The following is a 14,565-nucleotide window of genomic DNA, read 5'->3' on the forward strand; positions in this document are numbered from 1 at the left end:
TGGTTCTTGCTTTTGTGGACTTCCATAAAGCATTCAACACAGTTGAATTACCTGCGATCCTCGAAGACTGAGGTGTTCTCTGTTTTACAGATGTTAGCGGACAATTTCGCACACATAACGGACGTAGTTGGAAACTACAACAAGTCACATCACAAATCGGCTTACATTTAAACTGTCTGAAACCCAAAATGATGATAAACATGGTCCTTAGTCAACAAATTGGGGCGAAAGAAAAACAAATACAACTGGTAGACAAATATACGTGTTTGACGAAAAATGGAAAGACTAATGCTCAGAGATAGAGTTAGAAAAGAAGAAGATATCACAAGGGCAAAATAGAGATGGCGGGACACATTGCGGATGCTATAGCACTGCAGATGGACAAAGAGAATCCTAGAGTGAAGACCTCGAATGGATAAAGGTATAAATGTATAGGGGGGAAACCCCCTACGAGATGGACCGATGAAGAGGAATATGATATAGATACAGGGTGTTAAATATTTAAAAACAAAAATTGGTTGTGCCAAAATCCTTACATTGTAATTGTATCAATTTCCTTAATGTTCCTTCCTTTCCTTAATATTATTCAAAAAAGTCTGTGGCGAACTCATACGTCCAACTAAAAGAGACCGCGAATTACTATTGTTGTGATGGAAATATACTATATACCTATCAGGTATTTAGGCAAGGCACGAGTGGGACGAGGTGTGTTGCCTAAAAATGAATGGTTGCTATAGTTACCACGTAAGAATTGAGAAAATAATTCCCGAAAAAACTAAAATTTTCTTCATTGTATTGATAAACGTCGACATTCAAAGCGTGGTTGCTGTAAAATCCCGAAAATATCCGAAGTGGCTCGGATTCGTGGGAAACGAAACTGACGTGGCAAAGTGACGCTTCCCGCATGCTTGATTACTGGGTATTTTACAGACGGGAATAGAAAAATATTATTCTTTGTAGGGTGAATAGATAAAAGCCCGTCAAGATATTTGAATTACGTTAAAACGGAAACAATATATCTCCCTGCATCGCATATTTATCTCTTTGACAATACTATTCCTTAAGATACCTCTCTGTATCACGTCCTTTATCGCTATACAAGACGTTGCCAAATTTCAACAAAATCGTTGCCGCGAATTTTTTGAAACGCCCTGTATATTTCTTTAATTTTAATTTTCTCGTACATAAATCCGAAATTTTGACGAGTTACACAAGGCCGCATTTTGCGCAAAAGTAGCGCGCGTATACGAAATATTTGGAGTGAAAAAATGCAATTATTACCGACATACGCGTATTTTGTAATGCATATATTTTTTTCATTTGAAGACCTGGTTACTTTCAATTGTTTAATTCCGTTCTACCCGGTCGAGACTGCACACCAAAACTTTTCACAAAATATTTCGCGATTCGTCGACGACTTACCTTCCGCGGTAACGAATCTGAGTGGTTCGCGGCACCGAGGGTTCCGTACTTGCAACCCGTGGTTCGACGGATCAACTATTCGACCGCAGCAGCCCGCAACTTGAACGGCAAGACTCTAAAAACACGTCAAACGATCCACTGCGTCAGTAAAACGCTGGCCCATCCTCGCCTAATTTGATTATTATGCTTATAAGACGAACAATAATAATTATTGCAAGCGACCGGTCGCCCGTTCTTATTATATTTAACGAAAAATTTAAATGACACATTGTTTAGGTACATAATTTGTAAGGTGCAAGTACAAGGTTATTTTGTCCAGATATTCCACAGGCGACGACGCAGTGACGTCCGTCTCTTTTTTTGCCCCGCAAAACGTCTCAACGTGCGCATCAAATCGCGGTGTGGACGTTTCCGAACGGCCCTCGTATACCGGGACAGCCGAAAACTTGAGGGAGTACGAAGGGTAAAAGGAGCGCATCAAAAAAAATAAAACCCAATTCCAAAAATTTTACAAGAACTTTAACTTACGAGGGAGTACCCAAAAAAAACTATAAACTACATATTGTTTTGAAAATCACAGAACGACCTTATCCTCTTCAAAATACTCTCCATTACAACTAATACATTTGTCCCAGCGGTGCTTCCACGGTTCGAAACATTTTTTATATTCATCTTTGGCTATAGCCGACAGCTCATCCCTCGTTTTTTTCTTGACCTCTTCAATGTTGTCAAATCGCTGTCCTTTCACGTCCCTTTTCATACGTGGAAATAAGAAGAAGTCACACGGAGCGAGATCAGGTGAGTAAGGTGGATGGGGCAGAGGAGCCATGCCATTTTTAGCAAAAAACTACTTAACAGAAATGGCTGTGTGTGCAGGTGCATTATGGTGGTGAAGGAACCAGTCCCCGGGTCTTTTTTGCCGAATACTGTTGCGCAATCTTCTTAAAACTTCCAAATAAAAGGCTTGATTAACGGTCTCACCTGGTGGAACGAACTCTGCATGAACTACGCCGTTGATGTCGAAAAAGCAAATCGGCATCGTTTTAATGTTTGATTTGACCTGACGACATTTCTTTGGACGGGGAGACAGTGACGTCTTCCATTGGCTGGACTGTTGCTTCGTTTCTGGATCGTAACCATAGCATCATGACTCGTCACCAGTGAAAGAAAATCTGTGCGATGTTCTTTTTGCATGTCAGTCAGAAAACGAGGAACAAACATGGCAGCATTTTTTTCATTTTCATTCCCAAATCTTCGGTTAAAATTCGCTGAACCGTGCTCCAAGACAACCCACTAATCTTTGATAATTGTTCAATTGTCTGTCGACGGTCAGCGAGCACAAACTCTCGAATCTTTTCAATATTTTCGTCGATTCGAGCAGTTGATGGACGTCCAGAACGAGGTCGGTCATTAGTTGACTCGTCGCCATTTTTGAAGCGAACAAACCACTGGTACACTTGAGTTTTTCCCATCGCATCGTCTTTATAAGCTGTTTTTAACAGTGAAACAGTTTCAGCAGCACTTTTACGGAGCAGAAAACAAAACTTCACAGCTGCACGTTGTTGTTTTGAACTTGCCATCGAAAAAAACGAAATAACAAAAAAACAGCGTTATCAAAAATGGCGCTGCAAGTGAACAAAACAAGTTAAATTTAAAACGAAGGTGGCGTTGAACTCGCAACAAGTTATACTATCCACAACCTAGCGGCAGAAAGGTGTACTAAACAAGCTCTGCGCGCGGCAATTCAATTCCGGTTTTTTATGGGTTCCCCCTCGTAAAATTTCGTACATTATATTGAAATTTATTAACTTCGCATTTTTGCTCGAAATTCAGACTTCAAGTGATGCGTTTTTAACTCGAAATTTCTTATATAATTTCAAGTTAAAATTTCATGTTTTAGCTCGAATTTTGTGTATTACCTGGAAATGTCTAAATTTTCCTATTTTTATCTTTCAATGTCGTGTTTTAACTCGAATTTTTAAATTAAAATTTCGTACGCAGTTTACTTTTCTATGAAGAATTATGATTTATAGTTATAGATACTAAAATTCAACTGTTGATAATATAGGGGCCGTAAATATCTTAAAATTGCCGCGCCTCAGGCAGATGTGGGATTCTTCCGCAGGCATTGGGCGCCATTTTCTAAAAACATCCATTTCCACACACTTAACTTGTTTTTTCATAATCAGCGAGCATGCTGCTTGTTGAAAATGAGATTTGCGCATATTGGTTATTATCAGCATAGGCAAAGTCTCTAAATATACAGTAGCTTTATTAATATGTGGAAGAAATGTCAAAACATCATATCTTTATTTTATAATGGAAATGGGGCGTCAAATTTGACACATGATATTAGCACTTCTTTCGTATTTCCAAGGCCATCGTTGTACTTTGGGTTTTAACTGAATATTCCCAGGTTTTTAAAGTGCAACATTTTTTTACATATCGATCATCGGATGCGCAACAAGCCACGAAGAGTTCTAAAATGTCCACACTTAGGTGGATGCACTACTAAATAAATTGGTTTGAAAATGTCAACGGTTATCATTTATATTTAGAATATAATGCAGAATAGAATAAAAGGTCTTTATTACCTGGTTTATTGGTTTAACTTGAAAAATGGAACGTATAATTACAGTGTGAGATATCGTGCGAGTCACTCAGAACTTATTTCCCTCCTAATAGTTGTGTCTGACATTTTTGCATTTACTTACCACGGGAATAGCTACATATGACATTTTGAGCTTAACATGTTTTTCGCCCAGTCTTGGCGGCATCCAAGAAACATAGAGAGTGGAGAAACGAAAAATTTCATTTAACAATGAGGTCAGCCACAGCCGTATCATTAGAGGTAAAGCGCGTGCGTATATGAAAAATAATAATGGTCCCAAAATCGAACCCTTCGTTCGTTCGCGCTCGACCAGAAAAATATGCTCTGGGAAAGGCAAGCGGATGGTTTAAAGTGTGATCCAGCAAAACCAAGTGGGTATTTATAATTTCCTCAAGCAATATACAGTAAGAGACAAAACTGACTTTGGGAAAAACAGAATTTGTAATACAACAATCAATAATGTGTGTTAGATAAGGGACAATAGCAGAACAACAAACTTTTATCATTTCTGATATTTATCTCAACCCAAAAAATTGATAAAATTTATTTTTTCAATTATTAAACAATAATAAAATTTATGATAGTCACCGTGAGACAAAACTTGTCAAATCTGAAAAAATGACAACGTGTGTTTTCGGCTTCTGGCCATCTCGTGAAATTACCCCGAAGAAAATTAAATCGACATTTTCAGTTTTGGTTAGTTTGCCGTATTGTCGAACAGTAAATTTGTATCCGCATCTGGTTCAATTATTTACGTGTTGGTCTCGTATTTCCACGTGGCACTTGAGACTTCGATAGTATATCGAACTGACGAAACTGATTGCGTTCGTTATCGCCGCAGTATATAACATCGACGTCTAGCAGAAAATCGAAACGTGTCAAAATGGCGATATCGGGAAATATTCTCGTTCTTTTGTGTCTGACGGGGTTGACTTTCGGCGTCAACGACGTCGTCCAGAAGGCGTTCAGAGACGCGGAAATCTACCCCGACATAATATCCTCCTTACCCGAAGAGTTTACAGAAGCCGACTATGTTTCAAGTGTGGTAGTTTTGGGCAACGAACTTTCTACGAATGAGAGTTCGTCCGAACCGGAAGTGCACTTCCCTTCGAGCGACCCGAACAGCACCTACACCCTGGTGCTGGCCGACCCGGACGCGCCCAGCAGGCAGAGCAGGGAGAACGCGTTCGTACGTCACTGGTTGGTAAGTACGGCTAGTCGCATTTTCCACGACGCACGGCCGGCAACAAACCTCTAAAAATGTGTAAAAAGTGTTAAGTTTTTTTTTTGTTATAAACAAAACAGTCCCGTAATTTTCATAATATAAACTTCTCCTCAAAATTAAAGCACCGCTAAAATTTAGTTCAACTTCGAACTTTTCTGCTTTTCTGCTTAGATGTTTTAGGTATGTATAAAGCACTTAAAAAAAAATAGTTTTATACTAAACGTTTCCAAAATTCTGTGGACATTTCCTTAGGTGCCTGTCTGGCTAACTTAATGCATGGCCCCATCTTTGTTGTTTAGAATTTAATTAACTACGCAACATACAATAAACCTATCCACCTGACAAAAACAAATTAAAAGTATGGGCGGAACTTTAATTTATTCCACATTGCAAGAAAAATTAGAAATGATGAAAAAATTTCAAAATATTGCAGAATTTTTTTTTTTATTGAAAAGTCATTCAGGTATTTTTGGTTAAAGCAACTATGTAAATATGCATTTTGTTTTTAACAAGATTTTTCAAAAATCGCTAACAAATACGTCAAAGTTTGGTACGAATTTATGCGCCTCCATGGCAACGCGTGAGTCGATTGATTTGTGTTGCCTCTTAGCCTACTTGACCATGATACAAAAAATTGGGAAGATACTTGACGTTGCCTAATTTTCAATTATTCACTATTTTAAGGGATTTCTGACCCATAGTGCGACAAAATACAATTCGCCCCGACTTAACAATACACAAAATCCAATATTTTTTATCGATATATGAGGAATAATGATTTGGTTACCTTTAGTATACATTACATAAAAAAAAAACTTGTTTAAGAGGCAAAGGCTGAACGATCTGACGATTACCACAAACCTAGAAAATAGCAGAGGACTTGAAACTTTAATAAATCAAAGAAACGAAAATATATTTTTTTTCATTTGGGTACTTAGGTTTTCGAGTTTGCTCTATCGAAATAAAATATCTTGGCAATATAAGTCTAAAAATAAAATATGGTAGACCCGTGTAAAGCTGATTTTACAATTATAATTGTTTCAAATTTTGCTTTCTCCAAAATAAGACACTACTCAAACTTTAACCATATAGTTTTATTCACATTTTGATTGTATTAATTGTTTAGGAAATAATTTTGAATTGCTTTTTATTCAATTTTATCGTAACAAATATAAATTTTATTAACTATTTTGTGGTTTACTTAAATAGAAATTTTAAAGAATTTTTGTGCAGTTACGAACATTTACAGAATTTTCAGAATATAGAGCGGTTTTGCCCAAAACCGACCGATTTCAATTTTTATTATTTTATTTTAAATCTACCTTCAGATTTTTGTCTATTTATGGCTAAAGTTCTTCAGTTTCATCCCATGGTGATTGTTTTCTTTGTCGTGCTAATAATCTTAAAGATAGTTTATATTATTTTTCAATTTTTCTGCTCTTTTTGGGATACATCTAACTACTTTGATAATTTCAATACTTTATCTTTCTGTGAACTAAATGGTCGTGATATATTTTGACGTCTACTAATAATTTTATTTACAACTATACATTGTATGTTCCACGACTTGATTTTGTTTTATATATAAATTATAAATTACTATGCCATTAATAATTACGAAAACTGTTAATTTGATTTTATTATATCATTATCATATTATCATATATATTATTTAGAAATATAAACTAATTAAGTAATTGATATTCTTTACCTATTGTTTAATTTTGGCACATTTTTTTTTAACTTTAGAAAAAGTTATATTGAAAAATTTGTCTCAGTCTTCCGTCAAGCCGTTACTATTCCAGTAGAGATCGAGTTCACTGATTTGGTCTAACTTTTACACTAGTTATCAAATGGATCCTCGTTCCCCCCGACTTCGTCCATTTATATGTCGCAATTATCGCAAAGCTTTTCGGCCGTTCCCAATTTTATCTTATTCATTGATGAATATTTTAAAGGACTTACACGAGAATGCTGTCAGAGTCATTGACCGACTTTCAGAGAATTTTGATATCACATGCGGCGTTCTTCAAGGGCAGTCTTTAAGCCCTCTTAATATTTCTGGAAGCCATTCTATGTAATAATAGATGAAGGTGTTCCTTAAGGACATGCGAATATTTAAGATATCATATTTAGTTAAGAATAAGTGTAATAAGTATATCCTTAGATATTATTATCAATAGAAAATCCGAATGTCCCTCATTCAGCTGCGCCCCCCTCAAACAATATATAAGCAGGTACAGGGTAAAATGCGAGCCAGTTTCAGTCAAGAGCTGAAGAAGCCAACAGGATGATTGGCAAAACGTTAGCAAGTTCGAGTAGAAAAACCAACCCACGAGGAATCCAGAAGTTTTATAAAAAGTATCACAGTGGTCTGTGGAAGTTTCTTTCAAAAATTAAAAGTTTGTTTTGTAATTTTTGACAAGTTTTAATAATTCACATTTTAGACTATTTTCTGGTAATTAATAATAATTTCTCTTCTTGTCGATGCATTTGGTACACTTTCACCAAGTCTGATATCGTGCATTATCCATAATAATTAAAGATGGCCTTTCGGGTTTCGGCATCAGTTTTTGAAAAATATGACCCTGTTTTGTAGTGGAAACTACTGTAATTATTCGGTAATTGGTGCTATCTCCGTCGAGTGTACGATACCCGGGCGTAATAGGCAACACTGGCGAACCAGGTTCTACCTTTTTGTTTGTTTTCTAGTGTTATAATTGTATTCCTTTATAAACAATAAATTTATCACTATTACTATTAAAACTTATCCCTATCGAATCGACAGGTGACCAATATTCCGGGATCCGACTTTGCTGTCGCAAACGGTGACGTGGTAACCCCGTACCGCGGCCCCGGCCTTCGGTCGGCACCGGCCTGCACCGCTACATCTTCCTGTTGTACCGCCAGACGTCGCCCTTGAACGTGTCGATTCCGTCTACAGAACGCGTCAAGTGGCCCTTGGAAGAATTTGTCCGCGAAAACGGGCTCGTAGGTCCGGCAGGCGGCAACTTCTTCGTCGCTCAGCATGACTGATGACGTGTTACTAGCCGACGGGGGGCGGGGGAAAGGGTGGATATTAAAAAACAAAGAATAATCGAGAACAAGCGTTTTATTTCGTCACACGCCCGTGTTGATTCGGATGTATTCGCGCAGTTCCGGCACGTTCGTGTACACGCCGGGGTAGCCTGGTTTAGCGCAACTCAAACCGAAACTGACCAAGCCGTATAGTTTGTTGTCGATGACGAGCGGGCCCCCGGAATCACCCTGCAACGACAGAATCACGTCATAGTGACGTCCCTAATATGTTTTTAAGACGTCTAGAGAATACTTGAGTTGTATTAGATTTAGTATTGAGCTACGGGATTAATTAAATACTGAAAACAGCATAGAAATCTAACAAAACTGCAATGATTATTAATTAATATCGCTTTATTTCAAAATTATAAAATATAAAAAGCATCAGAAAAAAGTATAATGAACATTCAAAATAATATACTCGCATCAATCACCGAAAAAAGTTTTTGGTTAGCTTTGTTTGTTTGTTGAACTGCGTAGCCAATTAAGATTGACACTCGACCTTATCTCAAAAAGTAATTGTCGTGACAACAAATGCTGGAAATAATTAAAAAGTTTCCAGAATGGCCGCCAGGGAGCGTACTTGCGTTCTCGATTTTTACATCTTTTGTTGGTGTTGGTATTTTCTAAAATTATATCAACAACACAACAATGGCTAAATGCATTTTGTGAAGCTTGGAGTTTTTGAATAAGGCTCAGTTTAGGCTATCGACGCTGCCCTAAGCAGATTGATTTAGATTGCTCGCATCGCCGCTAGACGGCGCTTTGCGCCATCACTGTACATAAAATTTATTTTCTGAAATAAAATTTTCGAAAGAATTGCTACAGGATACTATTACCCAGGCAGCAGAGGGTCGCAGAATGATGTTTCAACTATTCACCAAATGACGAAAATGACATTATATGTGACGTGATTTTTTTTACGTCCATTTTGGAGTGGGGAAATTCAAAAGTAAATCGTAAAGTAAGTACAGTAAACTAAATTACATAGAACGTCTTTTGCGGTTGCGGAAAGTGAAGAATTATGACGAGCCTTTCTTTTAAAAAATGTAATAATGGAACTATAATATACAGCGCCTTCTAGTTGGCCATAGATCCAAAAAAACTCGGCATTAACATTGGGTAATTGAGTATAAAAGGGAGTATCTATCAACTATCAATTAATAATTAAAAATATAAGTTTAATTTTGCCCGCATTTATGAATCACCCTATATATTTATATAGATATAATAATAACCGAGATGTACTCGTCTACGTCAAGATTTCAAATACAAGAATTTGAGAATAATTTAAATTAATTATTATATAAATTTAAAGCTCATATCTGGGATGAGTCAAGTCATTATATGACGACATACTTGTGATATTAATAAGACATCTATAATAAGACTCGTGACTGCGAAAGTCTGCTACCTAGCACTCTGTATGTTGGAAAATGTTAATAGACTAAAAACAAAATTTAGATAAATTTGAGTATTCCTTTTGATCCACGTGACTTCTCTAGTTAGGTGGTTCTTTATCCATTTCCTCTTACCTGGCAGGAGTCTTTGCCGCCGCCCATGTACCCCGCGCAGAACATCCTCGGGGTGATCGCCAACCACTTGTAACTGAACTGGCACGGCCGACGTTCCAGGATCGTGACCTCTACCGACCTGAGCTGCGGCGTGAGCCCCTGGACGTAAGAGAATTGGGCCCCCCATCCCGACACAACTGCCACCGTGCCCGGATTCGCTGCCTCCCCCGCCTCCGGCAACTTTATCGCGCGGATTTTGTCCGACAGTCTGAAAAATGTTTTCTGGAGGCCTCCCGCTGACGCTTTCCCTACTATCCCGAGTTACTCACTCCAGTTTGGGGCTTAGCTTCAAAATCGAGATGTCGAAGTCGTGCTGGCCGGCCCAGTTCGGGTGAAGGAGGGCGTTCGAGACGAACGTGACGGTCCCGCCCTTACGGGGTGAGTCGGATCCCGCCCTCACCGCGAATTGCCCTTGCTTGGAAATGCAATGCGCGGCGCTGAGCGCGTACTCGGCGCTAATCAGCACCGCTCCGCAAATCGGGATCCCGTTGAAGCTACACGAACCCGAAAAGCGCTTGGAAAATGTTCGAAAACCAGTGGCGTAACACGCGAAATTTTATCGCGAGCGTTCCCTTACTTATGTAACTAGGCGATGAATAGTTAACATCAATGATATTGATCTAAACTGGAATAGCAAGAGAAGCGGACTATCGTTGTCTCTCTCTTGCTCATATTATCTATCTATATAATTGAAGAATAGATTTAGAACTAACGCACCATAAGTTTCCCAAACAGGAATCAGATATCTTAGGTGGGGCATGAAAAATGCATTGTAGACATTCATTCTAGAGCGAACCGTTAAATAATCTCGACATCCGAACAATGAAGAGCGACTTTTTTAAGTAAATGGTCAATATCAGACCAATTCAAATTCTCGTCTATTAGCTTTACGTACTTACCTAGTCTTAAAGACCCGCCCAAGTTCTGTGAGTCTTATTCAATAAACTTATTGTAATTTTTGCACGCTTTAAAAAAAATGCATTTATTCACGAAAAATATTTCAAAAAGACTTAAAATATACACGATTATTGATTTCCCTGTCCCATCACTCGTAACTATATTTTTAGTTATTAAAATAATTTCTTACTTTTTTGGTGTTTTTTATTTCCAAAAATCTTTTTTTTAACTGTTTTGTACTCAAAATTACAAGGACCGTCGAACAGGCATCGCTCAAGAGCGAGGCATAACTGCTGACGAACAATGGGTCTATGGTTATGACGTCGAAACCAAAGCCCAGTCGTTCCAATGGAAGAACCCAGAATCGCCAAGACCGAAAAAAGCACGTCTGTTTTCTTTGATTGTCGTGGCGTAGTACTTCAAGAGTTCTTACCACAAAGTCGTACGGTTAATAAAGAGCAATACGAAGGAAACGTCCGAAATTGTGGGAAAACAATTCATGGATTTTGCATCAAGATAATGCACCTGCTCACTCATCGTTGCTAGTGTCTTTTTTTGGCCAAAAACAAAACCACAATGATGCTTCAGGCACCATATTCGTCGGATATGGCCCCCTGCGATTTTTTTTCCAAAACTCAAGAAACTCATGAAAGGAAGGAGGTTGGAACGATCGAGGAGATAAAGAAAACATCGCTGGAAGATCTCGAGGCTATAGCAGAAAGTGCTTACTAGAAGTGCTTCGAGAATTGGAAAAAACGTTGGCAGAAGTTTATTATCTCTGTGGGGGATTCCTTTGAAGAGGACAACATTAATTTTGATAAATAAATAAATACTTTTTGATAAAGTCCTTACTTTTTTTCGTGGTTCGAAACCTTTCCGACCCAAAATAGCCAATTACCGGTGTACAAAATTTTTCCAACCCGATACCTTCTCTTACCCCAAAGTCGATCTCTCCAATGACGTATACATTAACAATTTTCATTATTGCATGAAAATACTTTATTTATACAATCATATTTATATATTCTAAGTATTTATAAATGATCTCTCTCTCTCTCCCTCTCTCCCTCTCTCTCTCCCTCCCTCCCTCCCACCCCCTCCTTCCATCTCACTCTCTCTCGCGCGTCATAACTCAATCAGGGGTGTTTATTCTGTTTTAAGGGATTTTTTATTATTAAAATAATAAAATTGTATAATGTGACTAGTTTTCGACCATTTTAATGTCATGTAGCTTTTCAATATTTAACCAAGAAAATAAGTAGGTACAAAATCGAGATGTGGAGATTTATTTGAAAAATTAAGTTTAATTGCTCTTGTTGCGTCGTTTTATCATATACCTAGCAGGTACATATATATAGGCCCTACATATGCTGATAGTACAGGCAGTTTTGGGGTCAACATAAAAAAACAAATGTTCAAAAGGGTATGCGCATGCGCGGCCATTTTAAATTTCAACGAGACTTGGCGGCGTTTAACAATCAAGATGGCAGCTGACAGTTCGTCAATTCGACAATTCCCAGTTTTCAGCCGGCATATTTTTGCGACGGTACTTTCTCAAAATATGCCCAGATTCCGTCTTTAGCGAAAAATAAGTAAGTGAATGGAGATAGGTGTTTATAAACAAAATGGTGTACAGTGCGTGTGTTGTGAAGTAGGGGCGTGCGCGGAAATACATCATGGTCGCCTGGGACGCATCAATTTTTACCGTCCTTACGTTCACCGTATTGTTTCATAGTTATATGCTATTTTTTTATCAACACTCCGGAACGCCAAAATTATACGGGGTGTGATATAGGCCGATCGGATTACCTCAGAGCCAGCTGATACGGAAAATCTTGAATATTGGCCTCCCTGCCGCCGACGATACGATCTTGGCAAGACGTTAGACCTGCGACCATCGAAGACAAAAATAAAAACAAGAACGGGGCTTGGAAAACCCGTCCAAATTCGCGTAATGCGATTTAATTGCAAGCGAGATACTCACCCAACAAGTTGAGTAAAACTAGGACCGACGATACAGTCATATCTTTTTCCACATGCTTACTGTGTCTAAAAATTACCTTTTATCGACTCCATTAGTCGGTAATAAAAAACGCAACGCGTTATCGCGGGGACCGCATTTCGTATAACGGCGTGGAGCTTTTTATTTGTCGCGTAAACGCGATACCGCATAAAACATCGCTGGGGGATTAAATTTGAACTTCTAGGGTGAATTCCAGTTTTAAAGTTATTAATATTTAAAGTCCAGTTTCGATGATAATCCGGTCTGTCCTCGTAACCACAAATTTTATAAGCAAGCGCCAAGAAACGCAGCTTGCCTCATCTAGCGACCGGGGGACGAATGATTAGTAGTAGAGATTAGTAGAAGGGAACTGCGGTATAAAACAAGTAGGCATTCGTGCTTGCATAGAACGCCGATAGATGACTGTTGTTACGTTGCCTTCGGGTTTCGATGTTTTGTTTACGGAGTGCTGCCGGATCTAGACAAAATTCGGTAGATCTAACGAGTTCGCAAGTTATCCATCGATTGTAAAACACCGAAAAAAAACTGCATTTCAACAAGCTTTATTATAACACTGAATGTTGATTTTTATAGAATTTTAGTGGGTTAATTCACTCGTCAACGGTTGATGGCTAGTTTTATATTTACTGAGCGTATTTACTCATGAAATGGTTTTCCCTCCTTAGGATTATCTAATAAAAATTTCACTTTTGTAATTTTCAAAAATAAAAGGTTCTAAAACATATAATATAGAGTAAGACACACTCTTTTAAAAGAGATCTTTGATTCGGATAGCCAAAATTAACCAAAACATATCTAAGCAGATCGAGCAAAACGAAAAGAATATCAAATTCGCTAAAGATTATGATGCCGTTATTTCACACTTCTTCCCTGGTCAAAATATTGTAAAAATCCCATTTCCTCGTACGCTCCTTCCCAAATAAGCACAAGATGGTGTTCTTGTAGTGCTGTTATGTAGCTGAAAAGATCCTTGTGCGCCAATTTATGCACTGAGCGCTGTCCTAATGCAAACAGTTTATTTGATGCCCTAATTGTTTTTCTTTGTACAGTAAGGCTCACATTTTGATTTCATTTGATTTTACGAATCAACATTAATTACATCAACTTCACAACTTTCAAAACTGCGTCAGCGTCCTTACATCGCCTCTATGTTTAGCATTTTCAGCATGTCCTGACTGCATGGTCGTTGCATCTTTGTAAAGCGCTGCTAATTTTTTCCCAACAAAGTTTACTCTGACATCGTAAGTGATTCGAACAGCTGCATATGCATATGGGTGCTCCTATTTTTAACCCCCCAATATTCCCATCTTTTCAAATTTATGTCAGCTGCATTTGATATTTAGGGACATGTTTTTCTTACCTTCTCCGTATTCTCGGCATGAGCCTAATAAATAATTCGTTTAAATTATATATGTACAGCGGCGAGTTTAAATCTCAGCGAACGTCATTGCCGTAGTGCAATAAAGCGGCTTGCGTAAATGCGCTCTTTCCCCAACCCCGTGGCGTGGCGACAAAGTTCGTCAATCGTCGTTGCTGACGTCAAAGGAGTAGCGATTGAACTCTGTAGCACGGAACTAGAGCGAAAGTTTAAAATTGTTCTGCGTCAACCCTCATCCCATTGACTCTGTTGTCATTGAGCTCGAACATACCCGTCGGCCACGTAGGTCGATGAGTTCTCCTCACTAATATTTTACGCAAATACTTTTTGACGTTTAATAACACGGCGCTCGTCCTT

The 14,565-nt window shown here is 38.3% G+C and overlaps 3 protein-coding genes across 3 annotated transcripts in view; 1 reads left to right on the forward strand and 2 right to left on the reverse strand.

Moving 5' to 3' along the window:
• Positions 1-1,581, reverse strand: part of LOC132705842 (lysosome membrane protein 2) — a 75,285-nt gene extending 73,704 nt beyond the window's left edge. Inside the window, exon 1 of the mRNA XM_060676762.1 lies at positions 1,423-1,581. The gene's annotated coding sequence lies outside the window, so the exon portion shown is untranslated. The remainder of the gene's footprint in view (positions 1-1,422) is intronic.
• A 3,275-nt stretch (positions 1,582-4,856) lies between these two features.
• Positions 4,857-8,356, forward strand: LOC132705803 (OV-16 antigen-like). Its single transcript, XM_060676691.1, has 2 exons — positions 4,857-5,237; positions 8,047-8,356. The coding sequence occupies exons 1-2, from the start codon at positions 4,917-4,919 to the stop codon at positions 8,179-8,181; spliced, it is 456 nt and encodes a 151-aa protein (XP_060532674.1). The 5' UTR covers positions 4,857-4,916; the 3' UTR covers positions 8,182-8,356.
• Positions 8,357-8,358: 2 nt separating this feature from the next.
• On the reverse strand, positions 8,359-12,909 carry LOC132705802 (trypsin-2-like). Its single transcript, XM_060676690.1, has 5 exons — positions 12,792-12,909; positions 12,617-12,695; positions 10,180-10,404; positions 9,872-10,118; positions 8,359-8,525 (listed from the first exon to the last, which is right to left on the reverse strand). The coding sequence occupies exons 1-5, from the start codon at positions 12,829-12,831 to the stop codon at positions 8,379-8,381; spliced, it is 738 nt and encodes a 245-aa protein (XP_060532673.1). The 5' UTR covers positions 12,832-12,909; the 3' UTR covers positions 8,359-8,378.
• Positions 12,910-14,565: the final 1,656 nt, after the last annotated feature.

The sequence above is a fragment of the Cylas formicarius genome, unplaced genomic scaffold (assembly GCF_029955315.1).
Source record: "Cylas formicarius isolate icCylForm1 unplaced genomic scaffold, icCylForm1.1 PGA_scaffold_8__14_contigs__length_24414737, whole genome shotgun sequence".
In the NCBI taxonomy this organism is placed as follows: Eukaryota; Metazoa; Arthropoda; class Insecta; order Coleoptera; family Brentidae; genus Cylas; species Cylas formicarius.